The sequence below is a fragment of the Chelonoidis abingdonii genome, chromosome 19, assembly GCF_003597395.2.
Source record: "Chelonoidis abingdonii isolate Lonesome George chromosome 19, CheloAbing_2.0, whole genome shotgun sequence".
Taxonomy (NCBI): Eukaryota; Metazoa; Chordata; order Testudines; family Testudinidae; genus Chelonoidis; species Chelonoidis abingdonii.
The window spans coordinates 38,419,442-38,431,836 of record NC_133787.1 but is presented as its reverse complement, the minus strand read 5'-3'; the positions used below and the strand labels follow the sequence as shown (position 1 = coordinate 38,431,836).

At 47.6% G+C, this 12,395-nt stretch overlaps 1 protein-coding gene across 5 annotated transcripts in view; it reads right to left on the bottom strand.

Moving 5' to 3' along the window:
• ZFPM1 (zinc finger protein, FOG family member 1) overlaps positions 1-9,822 on the bottom strand; it is a 132,728-nt gene extending 122,906 nt beyond the window's left edge. The window contains exons 1-2 of one of the 5 annotated variants that reach the window (XM_075073879.1): positions 9,516-9,588; positions 6,954-7,137 (exon numbers count right to left, since the gene is read on the bottom strand). Coding sequence is in view for 4 of the 5 variants with exons in the window: in XM_032764264.2 (XP_032620155.1) it covers positions 9,516-9,650 (135 nt within the window). In the remaining variant the exon portion in view is untranslated. Of the gene's footprint in view, positions 1-6,953; positions 7,138-9,515 lie in introns of all 5 variants that reach the window. The other 4 variants (XM_032764262.2, XM_032764264.2, XM_075073881.1 and 1 more) reach the window with 4 other exon arrangements.
• Positions 9,823-12,395: the final 2,573 nt, after the last annotated feature.

Sequence of the window (12,395 nt, the reverse complement as noted above, 5' to 3'; positions counted from 1 at the left end):
GGCACATTACTGATAACTGTGATGTTAAGACAGGAGGAGAGTCCAACAGCTGGTCTGCAATACTCCTGAGTTACTCTAGTGGCTTCTTAGGAAGAACTAAGCAGTTGCCAATTTTATTAATTTGTTCAAGCAGAGGAGAATATTTCGTCTTCAAACAGATGTCCCGGACAGGCTGTACTAAGCATCACAAGTGGGGCAGTGCCGGGTGCCAAAGGGAAAAATTAGGGCTGTCGATTAATTGCAGTTAACTCATGTGGTTAATGCAAAGAAATGAATCACGATTAATCGCAGTTTCAATCGCACCGTTAAACAGAATACCAATTGAAATGTATTCGATATTTTTGGATTTTTTCTACATTTTCAAATATATTGATTTCAATTAGAACAGAATACAAAGTATACACTGCTCACTTCATATTATTTTTATTACAAATATTTGCACTGTAAAAATGAAAAACAAAAGAAGCAGTATTTTTCAATTCACTTCATATACATAAAAGGAGATGGCACAAGAGTATTTGTAACTTACATAACTGCACTCAAAAACAAAACCATGCAAAACTTTTGAGCCCACAAGTCCACTCAGTCCTACTTCTTGTTCAGCCAATCACTAAGACAAACTAGTTTGTTTATGGGAGATAATGCTGCTCACTTCTTATTTACAATGTCACCAGAAGGTGAGAACAGGCATTTGCATGGGACTTTTGTAGCTGGCACTGCAAGGTATTTACATGCCAGATATGCTAAACATTCGTATGCCCCTTCACGCTTCGGTCACCATTCCAGAGGACATGCTTCCATGCTGATGACGCTCGTTAAAAATTAATGCATCAATTAAATTTGTGACTGAACTGCCTGAGGGAGAATTGTATGTCTTCTGTTCTGTTTTACCCACATTCTGCCAGATATTTCATGTTATAGCAGTCTTGGATGATGACTCAGCCCATATTGTTCATTTTAAGAACACTTACGCTGAAGATTTGACAAACATGCAAAGGTACCAGTGTGAGATTTCTAAAAATAGCTACAGCACTCGATCCAAGTTTTAAGAATCTGAAGTGCCTTCAAAATCTGAGAGGGACAAGGTGTGGAACATGCTTTCAGAAGTCTTAAAAGAGCAACACTCTGATGCAGAAACTACAGACCCTGAACCACCAAAAAAGAAAATCAACCTTCTGCTGGTGGCATTTGACTCTGATGATGAAAATGAACATGCGTCGATTTGCACTGCTTTGGATCATTACTGAGCAGAACCCATCATCAGCATGGACATGTCCTCTGAAATGGTGGTTGAAGGGCCATATGAATCTTTAGCACATCTGGCACGTAAATATCTTGTGACCTCAGCAACAAAAGTGCCATGAGAACGCCTGTTCTCACTTTCAGGTGACCTTGTGAACAAGAAGCGGGCAGCATTATCTCCTGCAAATGTAAACAAACTTGTTTGTCTGAGCAATTGGCTGAACAAGAAGTAGGACTGAGTGGACTTGTAGGCGCTCAAGTTTTACATTGTTTTATTTTTGAATGCAGTTCTGTAACACTAGACCTACATTTGAAAGACACACTTTCATGATAAAGAGATGGCACTAGAGTACTTGTATGAAATGAATTGAAAAATACTGCTTCTTTTGTTTATCATTTTTACAGTGCAAGAAGTTGTAATCGAAAATAATAAAGTAAGCAGTGTACACTTTGTATTTTGTGTTGCAATTGAAAAATATATTTGAAAATGTGGAAAACATCCAAAAATAATTGAATAAATGGTGTTCTATTATTGTTTAACTGCACAATTAATCGTGACTAATTTTGACAGTCCTAGAAAAAAATCCATTCACAAAACGTGGCAGTGGAGCAACCCAGCAAGGACACTGGGGGACACGTTCTGATGGATCAGTGTGACCTGTGGCACATGAGCTGTCGGACATGGAAGATACCGCCTGGCTAAAGGAGTTGATAATCGAGGCAGACGAACATAAGACACTCCAAGAAACTTGGAGGGGAGTGCTCCCTGTTATTGGTGGGCTTGTTTTACAGCACCGAGAGGGTTCAAAGAGAAATCAAAGCCCCCTGATGCTGGATACTCTGCAATCTAAGGCTGGATTAGTGCCTCGCTTTTATATATGGGGAAGGGATAAGCAAGGAGACTATAGATTTGCTCATCACACAAGGAATCTGTGGCAGAACAGAGAATTTTGATCCAGACCCCACAAGTCCCCGTCTGGTAGCTAAACCACAAGGCCACCCTCCCTCATGCCTTTTCATATCACAAATGGGAAACAGCAGGTTACCAAGGATGGCAAGTGCCTGTGGAAGAAACGAGGGGGGATTTGAGAGAGGAGCATGCACGGTACTTGGCACTTTAGGATGCAGTGGGGATGCAGACAGAGGGGACAGCATGGAGACAGGGTGAGAAAAGCATTAGGTGGAACAGTTTCATCGGCAGGAAATAACCACCAATGGTTTTCACAAGGACCATTCTTTTCTGGGGCAGATGGGTCGTAGCATTCAGGGTTCTGACAGGTGCCATCAGCAGTACCGGGACTGGCTTGCTGCCATAGAAACAGCAGGCGAGTTGTGTAGTCAAGGACATGGCAATCCGCTCCAGGCCTTCCTCCCCTTTAAACATAGGTGAAAGTAAGCCAGTTCCGTCCGGTCTGGCTTGTCTTACCGGCAAGAGCTGGTACACTGTGCCGGACCCGACCGGCTTCCCCAGGCTGGCAATTTAAAGGGCCCAGGGCTCCCCGCAGCAGCTGGAGCCCAGGTCCCTTTAAATTGTCTCCTGAGTCTCGCTGCTGGAGCCCTACGGTAGCGGCAGTAGGGTTCTGGTGGTGATTTAAAGGGCCCACGGCTTCACTGCGGTAGCCAGAGCCCCAGGCCCTTTAAATCACCCCTGAGTGTCAGGGCTCCCAGCTGCCTCTGCAGCTGGTAGCTCCGGGGGTGATTTAAAGGCCCTAGGGCTCCCAGCCACAGGCCCGGGGCCTTTAAATCTTGTTTTAAGGGCCCCGCCCCTCCCAAGGACTCCAGCATACTGGTAAGTCCTTTAACTTACTTTCACCCCTGCCTTTAAAACCTCTTTTTACCACCCTCTTCCCAGGAGGCAACAAGACCTGGGGGGAGACGCTGAAGGGATGATCTGCACTGAGACACACCAAGTTGCACATGGAGGGAAGAGCGATTAGATGGGCAATTTTAAAGTGCCCACGAGGGTGCTACAGGCCACATTACAGAGGCAGCCTCTGCTCTGTAAACAAACAGTCCAAGTTTCAGGCATGGGGGGATGAAGGGTGGGCAGGAGAAACAGCAACGGGAGCTAAGGAATTTCCTGTTCAGACATATGCAAGACAAAGCGGTTCTGCCACGTGTGTTGTCTTTACTAGAAGCTAGCAGGGGTGGGATTTTCCAGGCATGTGCATCGCCTAGTGCTGCTCCCACTGGAGCCAGCAGGGGCTTTACCCTCACTAGGAGCCCAACGAGGACAGCCCTGAGACTTTTGGAAAATCCCTCCCCACGTGCTATTGGCTCACTTCCCGCAGGGGCACAAAAGGGATTGAAACAAGAAGGGCGAGGCCGACCTGAAAGGAGACGGAGATCCACCTGTGGGAGCAGTCTGTGAGGCTGGCATCACTGCGAAGCAGAAGCAGCTCAGAGCGATGCAACAGAGGGGTTCAGCTGGGTCTGAAGGGGAGGGCAAAGAGCGAAATTGGATGCCACAAGAGAAAGGGCGGCGGTGACTGTGGGACTGACAGGTTTAGGAGAACGTTTTCATGGCTGCATTTTGGACGGATTGGAGGGGACAGGGGTGCAATCTCAAGGGAAGGCACGGATTACAGGCATAGCGTGGCAGTCTAGTGGCAACAGCAGGGAGCCTGGGTTGCGTCAGCAATGGTGCCTCTAACTCGCTGTGTTCCAGGTCACACATCACATCATGGCCTATTCACCTTCCCCGGTAGCCATGAAGCACGTGGCACAAACAAAGCCCCCAGGTCCCGGGAGAAGAGGAGTTACAGGAGAGGGCAGAATCTCGCTGTTTCACAAGACAAGGGGCGTAGCACCTGCTGCACATACCTCAGCTGGTACAGATCAGCTTCGCTTCACTGACTTCAGTGGTGCGATGCCGATTCACACCAACCAAGGTCCCGGCCCAGAGTTATTTGATGGGGAGACAAAGAAAATAAGATCACGGGGGCGGGGGGGGGGGGGGGGCTTCCGTTACCAGCAGTAATGACAGAATTCACTGAGGACAGTTCTCACGCCAGTGGCCATTTGCGTCACGTTTAGCATTTACGCTCAGTTACACATGATAAATTAAGTAACACTACTTACATAATATCCAGCAGAGGGTCCAAGAATGCTCTGCAAGCATTCAGTAAGCCTCACAACAGCCTCCAGGGAGATTAGGTTTTATTTGCCCCACTTGTGAAAAGGGGAAAAAAGAGGCACAGAGGAGAAGCAATTTACCCAAGATCAGAGTGAACCAGTGGCAGAGCTGGGGAAAGAACCCAGGTGTCCTATGCATTAGTCCCCTAATGCCTTGCTAATTGGGGCCACCAGAATGGCACAGAAGTGTAGAAGCATCAGAGAAGCACAAGAACTGAACACACTAACTCAGATAGAAAACAAACAGACAGAGTAAGAGAGGCAGGCGGGAGGATCAAAAGCCACGGGGTTAAAGCAGTGGAACTAAAAATAGACTCCAGTCTGGCTACTATAATCATTACAAGCAGTTCGCTTCCATTTTCCAGAACTAGCTATCGTACGTGTGAATGTGTTTATCGGGGAAGGCCCAGTCCTACAAATCCTCGCTCACAGGAGTAATCCTTACTAGTCTGTAAGGAATCTTTCCTCATGCAAGTGAAGATCGACTGTCAGGGCTGAGTGTAAGAGCCCACTCCTGCTAGCTCCCAGTAATCACACCCACTTCAGCAGGGTAACTTATCTGGGGCCACAGGAACCCTTATGAGTAATGCAACCCGTATTCTCCATACGCCAAGGTTCCCCCATCAAATGAAAAAACCCACCAGATCCCACTAATAGAGTTAGGTCCGAGGCCCAATTCCTCAAGCTTTACTCACTGGGTTTGGCTCTTATTTGTATCCCGCTGAAGTCAGTGGAGATACTTGCATCGGTCCTTACTCGCGTGAGGGTCTGCAGAATCAGGCTCACGAATTCTATCTAGGACAACCAAATGAAACACACACACAAAACACTCAGCCCAGAACAGGCTCAGTCTAAACGTAGAACACATTTGCTATCTGGCACCATCTCTTAGCAATTAAAGAATATCCACAAAAATATATGATTGTGCTGGATTTTTTTCCTTTTAACATTTTTGCTACACGTAGCGGAGCGGCCTGGGAGATAGCGATCAAAAAAAGAAAAAGTAAGTCAGCCTTCTTCAAACTCATGTAACATCTGTAACTGATAAAAAGGACACCAAAGAGAAATCTTCTAAATTAAGCTTATTTTTTTCCTACACAAGCACTCCATAAAGTAAGTGTAAATGCAGGCCAGCCTCCCCCACCATCAGATAATTAAAAACCAGCCTTAATCATATTTGCAATGGAACAAATTGTTGGAGCCCTTTCGCCTCCTCTTTTCAGCGTTTGTTATTGTAGCGAATCCTGCTCCAGTCTGGTTGGTAGAGATAAGAAGGCCTTATCTCACTTGGCAATCTCTATCAGTATGGAGATCAGGCCCCAGAGCTTATCAGGAATTCAGATCTACTTAGCCCAGAGCAAACCAGAAAGGGAAAAAACAGGCAGGCCCATGCAACAACTGTGAGAATTTTCACTTCAAGCTAATGTAAAAAAAAATTATTATAATAATAAAAAAAAGACACACACAGCCACATCAGCAACATGAGATCAATCTCCTTGTTTATCAGTTTCCCTCATCTAAAAAGCCAGAACTGTAACTACGTGAACACGCAGCTGCCAAAAGATTCACTCATTTTCTATATGTGCCCACACTCCCATGTTTGAAGTTAATAAATGTAACAGGCTATCTAGGTTTGAGATCAGCTCCCTGCCTCTTATCAGCCATTCACATCTATCTAACAGCAGAACAAAAGACATACAGAAAAGAAAGAGCAGGCAGCTGCATCTGAGTTTGCTGTATTTTCATAGCCTTTGATAAATACTGATGGCGGGGGAGGGAAGGAGAGAAATACAGCCTTCATCACTAATGGAATCAGATTAATTACCTGATCTGTTGCCACCCACCCCAAAAATCTAGCAGTCACAGGCACAGAGGGCTAGCAACTCAAGCAGCACTCAGCAGAAGGATTCTCCATAACATTAAATATATAATGCACAGGGCATTGTCATCAACTATCTGAAATAGCATCAGTTCCTAGTTACAATCAACTTTTTTAATGCCTTAACTCCACATGTCATCTAAGCATGAACCAGGCCAAAACTACCAGGGGGAATAATGAAAGCAGACATCGCTAGCGCCTTTCTCCAATGCCTCTTGTAGAGCAATTTCTAACCAACGCTTCACAGGGTGCCTGCCACTAGCCACTTTTCCCAGAGTGTTATGCTGCAAGCCAAGAAGCTGTAGGGTTTTGGCCCTTCCTGTCAACTCCGGACTGACAGGCCAAGGATGCGGTTGTTCGCATTGTAGGATTTAAAGAGCTTGTTAAATTAAAAAGCATTCAGCATTAAAACACACACATAACAGTTGGTTAAATACAGTCCAGCATCTGATCTTTGTCTTATCACTTTTGGCAATCACATGCGCTCCCCGAGATCTCCCTTCTGAGCAATCTGCATTTCACATCAAGCTGAAAAAAGCAGAACAGAGAAGCACAGAGGAAAAATAAAATAAGCAGATAAGAATCTGGGGGAGGTTTTAATGCTTCAGCTGAGACGATGTAAGTATAGACTTTATGGAAACGGGTCCCGTTTGCACATTATAGGAGTCTAGTTACCAGCCCCCTGATTCATGCATACTTGTCCCTCCTCAGGAGAGTGCAGTACAGGCAGCAGAAAGCTGCTCTCGCAGCACTAGATGTCTCTAATGACTGTTTTCATGTTGACACATACAGGAAGGGTTCCAAGCTTTCAGCTTTTAATCAGTTTTGGCCATCACCATCAGCCTGAGATCAGCCTCCCACTTTATCATTTCTTCATATCTCTGAAGAAAGCAGAAGAGGAAGGAGATAGAGCAGCCTTCAGTACAGCTAATACATTCAGAACGCTGCCCATCCTGGCAAACATCACAATCCATCTTAAGATCACCTTTTACTCCCTTATTAAGCAGAGTACGTCTTGCAGAGGTGACAAGAAAGGAGCTGAGAACAAATGCACAACAGTGGTTCACCGAGACCTAACAACTCACGCAGACAAACTGGATGGAAAGTTTAAAATAAAGTCTGGCAACAGATCTGTGCTGGAGGACGAATTTGCATGCTGTTAATATGTACCCTCCTCAGTGGAGTCTTGGCAGACCTGAAGGGCACTCACTTCCTGTCACAAACGAGTGCGGATCCCACGTACTGAAATACTTATCAAGAAAAAGATCAGCATTGTTATTTCAGCAGCTGAGTGTTCAATGCAGAGGTGCTGCCACTAGCTTCTATAGTCACTTCAGCTAATTAAAATGGGATGGTTACACAGGAGCCCAGCCATTTGATTAATGCCACCAAGAAGGTGATATTTCTTGACCAGCAATGTTTGCAAAAAAAAAAAAAAAAAAAAAATTTCGCAAGAATTCTCCCCCGCCCTGGATTTTCTTTACAATTCTTCCTTCAGCTTGTATAGGTGAAAAAAAAAAAAAAAAAAAAAGCAACAGAAGTAGGATGAAACTTTTTTTTTTTTTAAAAGGCAGACAGAAGTTGAAAGTCACTATTTTTAACTTCCAGAGCTGTAAAGGTCTGGTTCAGCCTTATCAGCAGAATCACCTCAGGCAGGCAAACAGGTAGATGCAACACAGTATTGCAATTATTTCAAGAGAAAGATAAAGCGATATTATCACAGGATGGCCAAGTTTATCCCCAACATCTATGACTTATCACCGGTTTAGATCAAGAGAAAAGAAAAAAGTTGCTAAACCTGTCAGTGGAAGAGTTCCAGCAGTTTATAGAATTTCCCAAGAATATGCAACAATAATCTCTTTCATCTTTGCCAGACCTGAAATCAGATTCTCCTTGGTTGATCAGTTTGGATCTTGGGAAGAATGATAATCCAGAGGCATCATCATCAGCCAGGTGAAACTTGGACAGAGCCAGAAATACAAAGCAACCCAATGGCAGTCTCTACCGGGCTTTTCTCAGAACATTTATCAGTTCTCCCAAATCTTATTGTGGTTGCAGAACGAGGTGGGATGGACAAGGGCTCCCCACAGTAAAAGGGACAGGGGTGGGGGGAATAACCAGGGCACGTTTTGGTCACAAGGTTTGCAAAGGCATTTTTCAAAAGCAATATGCATAGCACAGTGAGCAGATCTGCGATAAGATGATCCCAGTTAAAGATCTCCAAATACTTTGCATCACATTTTTCAAAAGTCCCCTTCGATGAGGCTTTTTTAATGCAATGGATGTGAGTCAAACACAGATAAGATCACAATTTCAGACCGTCCCGACAGAGCGATCTTATCAGGATGGGACCTGCTGAATGGAATATTTTAAAGCTTTATCTCAGCTCCGATCAGTAGCGGCTCTATCAGGCTGAAACATCTCTGTGGAAGGAGAGAGAGGGGAAGGGGAAGGAGAAAGGTGCGCGGGGGGGTGGCACTGAAAGAATATAAATAGGCACCCCGGACACAAACTTCTGTAACCATATGCAGAAATCCTGACCAGCCTAACTGGACCACGCAGTGCCAGCAGCAAGCACCCACCCACCCACCAGCTCTGCCCTCTGTGGATATTAGATTACAGGTCCCTGTGCAAACAGCCACACCAACAGCACCCACGGGTGGGAGGCAAGAGGTGATGTGGAGAATGCAGGACGCCCAGAGGAGCGCACGAAAATGCCCCGGAGAGAAGAGGAGGGGAGGGGAGGGGAGGAAAGTGACAAAGACTAGACCCGAGCAGCCCCACCGGAGCCGCCTCTCCTAAATTCGCCTCCTGACTGTCAGGGCTGTCGCCGCTCCGCTTGTTAGAGGCTTGGAAATCTCGTGGTTTAACGACCCCAAGCACAGACCCCCCCAGCTCTGCACGGGGCAGGAGGAGGACAGGCTCCCTTTGCCCAGGGAAGTGAATCAGGGGCATGGTCCGTGTAGGAGAGTCTGGACTGGCTGGAGGTGGGAAACAGACCGGCGGTGGGAAGAGAGATCCGGGGGCACTCGCAGCTGGGGCGGGGAACGACGACTCGCAGCTAGGATTCCCTTCGCAAGGGATTGGGAAGGATCCAGGTGTTTTGACAGCTGGTGACTGGGGGCAGAGGCGACCCAGGGTCACTAACAGCTGGTGGCTGGGCGGGAGGGGAAGGGGCGACCCAGGGGGCACAAACTGGGGGGCCCGGGACTCAGGCTCCCTCTCCGGGGGCGGCGGGGGCGGGCAGTTTGGCACTCACGTTTGATCTGCCTGGGGTTGCTCTGTTTCCTCCTGGACATTGCTCGGCAGTCAGCGTGCCCGGTCCCTCCTCCGGCTGCTCGGACGGCGGCAGGTCGGTGGCAACGCGGGAGGGTGGCAGGCACCCGGCTCTCATGCCCGCCAGGCGCTCCCAGGGCTGGGGAGGGAGGAGACGGGCCCCGGGCTCCCAGCTTGTGTCTCGGCACCGTCCCGCTGGCGGGGAGGGGGGGAACCCGGGCTCCCACCGGCCGCCACTAGGGCCCGACTCGGGTTTTTCTCAATGGAACCTGAAATGTCTCAAACCCGCTGAACGTTCCATGCGGGGCGGGGCTTTCCCCGGCCGCTCGGAACGGAGGCCGCCCATAGGCCGCCGCCCTCCTGCTGGGCACGCCCACCGGATGGGGTGGACGCGCTGTGGCGGCGTGGGCGGGCTCTGGGGCCAGGCGGAGCCGGAGTCCTGGAGCTGGAGCGGAGGGGATGCGCGGGGGGGCAGAGGTGGAGAAACGGGGGGAGCAAGTGGGGCAATTTACCCTGGAACCCGCAGGGGCCCCCACAAGAATATAATATTCTATAGCATTGCAATTTTTTTATGGAAGGACCCCCCCCCCCAGTTGCTTTGCCCCAGGCCCCCTGAATCCTGAGGAGGGCCCTGGGGCCCCCGGCTGATCTGCCGAGGAGTCTGAGCCATGGGAGAAAGTGGGCTGGGTGCCTAGGCTAGGAAGCCACAGGTGCCCTTGGAATGGGAGTTTAGGGAGTTTCAGGGTGTCCCTCCCCCACAGCAATGACAGTGGAGTTTAACAGCAAGGGCGAAATAATCGGTGATGCCTGAACTAACTGGCACCACCATACACAAAAGAATAGCTGACACCCCTCCCATCTTGTTATAACCCTTGTCCTCTCTCCCTGTCCCCTTCCTTTGCTCTTCAGCCTCCCTCATCTAATACTTGGATTGTCAACTCTTTGCAGTAAGTGCTATGGCCCAGATTTCATTTAAATCAATGGGCAAGAGCTGTAAATGGGTTCTGGGCCTATGTCTGTATGGAATCTCCAACCAATGCTGGTACTTTGGGGCTAACTTTTCAGCTGTGGTTACAATCACAAAAATGGGGCGGCTGAGTGACTAGGAGCAGTTAATGTTCAAGGAGGCCAGAACATTTGTGGAGTCAAAGGTAAACCACGCCGGCCAAATTCTGCTCTGTTACACTTGTGCAATCTTACTGAAACCAGTGGGGTCCCACAGATGGGGAGGCTGGACTTGGCCCACTGTTCAGCTTCAAGCTCCTTAAATCCCTCCAGTTTTTGACAATCTTATTTTCTCTCGCTAAACATTTTGCTTTAGAAGCAGAAAGCTGCCAGGGCTGCAGTGCCGCGGGAGCCCCGAATTCTCACCGGTGGTGCTGCTTTCTGACATTGCAAGGACGAGTTTGCCAAGAGTTTGTTCTCCATCTGTCCTGCCTTTGCAGACTGCATCATTTTTGTCTCAGATCAGTTGTTTATGTGCCGTTGTTCAGAATTCAGTTATACCATCCAAGCCTTAAGGGCTGTGAACTACTGTAGGCTTGTCTGTGCCTCTCCCACAGATTTATCCGCGCAATAGCCGTGGGAGGTAAGGAAGCACTATTGCTTTCATTGTACACATGGGAAACTGAGGCATGGCAAGGCACCGTTACTTGTTCAAAGTCACACAGTGAGTCAGTGGCAGAGGTGGGAACAGAACGCAAGAATTCTGGCTCCCAGGCCCTGATCAAACCACTCGATCAAGTGAGGTTTTAGCCCGGCAAATAGGAAACCCTATTTTCTATAGCTCACTTTAGCTTTAGAAAAGGAAAGGTTAAAAAACCCTGGGTATGTTTAGTCTTGAGAAAAGAAGACTGAGAGTGGACCCTCGAAAGAGACTTCAGATATATTACAGGCTGTTCTAAGGAAGACTGTGATCAATTGTTCACGGGTCCACTGAGGGCAGGACAAGAAGTAATGGGTTTAATTGCAGCAAGAGAGATTTAGGTTAGATTTAGGACAAACTTTCCAACTAGAAAGATAGTTACGCTCTGGAACAGGCTTCCAAAGGAGGTTGTGGAATCCCCATAACTGGAGGATTTTAAGAACAGGTGGGACAAACACCTGTCAGGGATGATCTAGATTTACTTGGTCCTGCCTCAGCATCAGGGGCTGGACTTGATAACTTCTTGAGGCTCCTTCCAGCCTGACATTTCTGTGATTCTATGAAACAAACCTCCCCAAAGCCCTAAGCATACGTATAATACAATTTAAAAACACATTTAAAAAAAATTCAGTCCAGCCGCTGCCTGCATCCCTTATCCTTTTCTGATTATTCCCATATCCAGCAATTACCCTTTTCAGTTTACTGTGTCTCTCTGCAAACGACCCCAAATACACCAAGAGGTTGAAAAATAAAATTCTATTGTACAGGGAAAAAACATCAGGGTCTGCTCATTGTGTGAGCCTTCTGTTGCAACAGGATGCACAAGGGGAAAGTGACCAATTACCTCCTAAAACACATAGCAAAGTAACTGCAGGCTGAGCCCAGATGTTAATTTGTTCCCAGAGCTCAAATGCCAGTGCTGTCCGGAAATAGCTGTGAGCTGGGTTAGAGAGCATTCTGGGTAATGGGCATGCAAATGAGCACCCAGTGCATCCCATTTTCCTTTGAAATTCCTGTCCCTGGCATTGCTGCTTGCAAGCAGCCTTTGAACTGGTGTTAAATTCAGCATATTCAACAGACATGCTTCGAGGGCCTTTTGGGAGTCATCACATCAATCATCAGTGAGGTTGGCTCCTGGCTTTTGGGGTATATAGGGTACAGCTATGCGCGCAATGGTAATCTTGGAGCAGATGACAGGGTATGTGGATTCCTGGCATT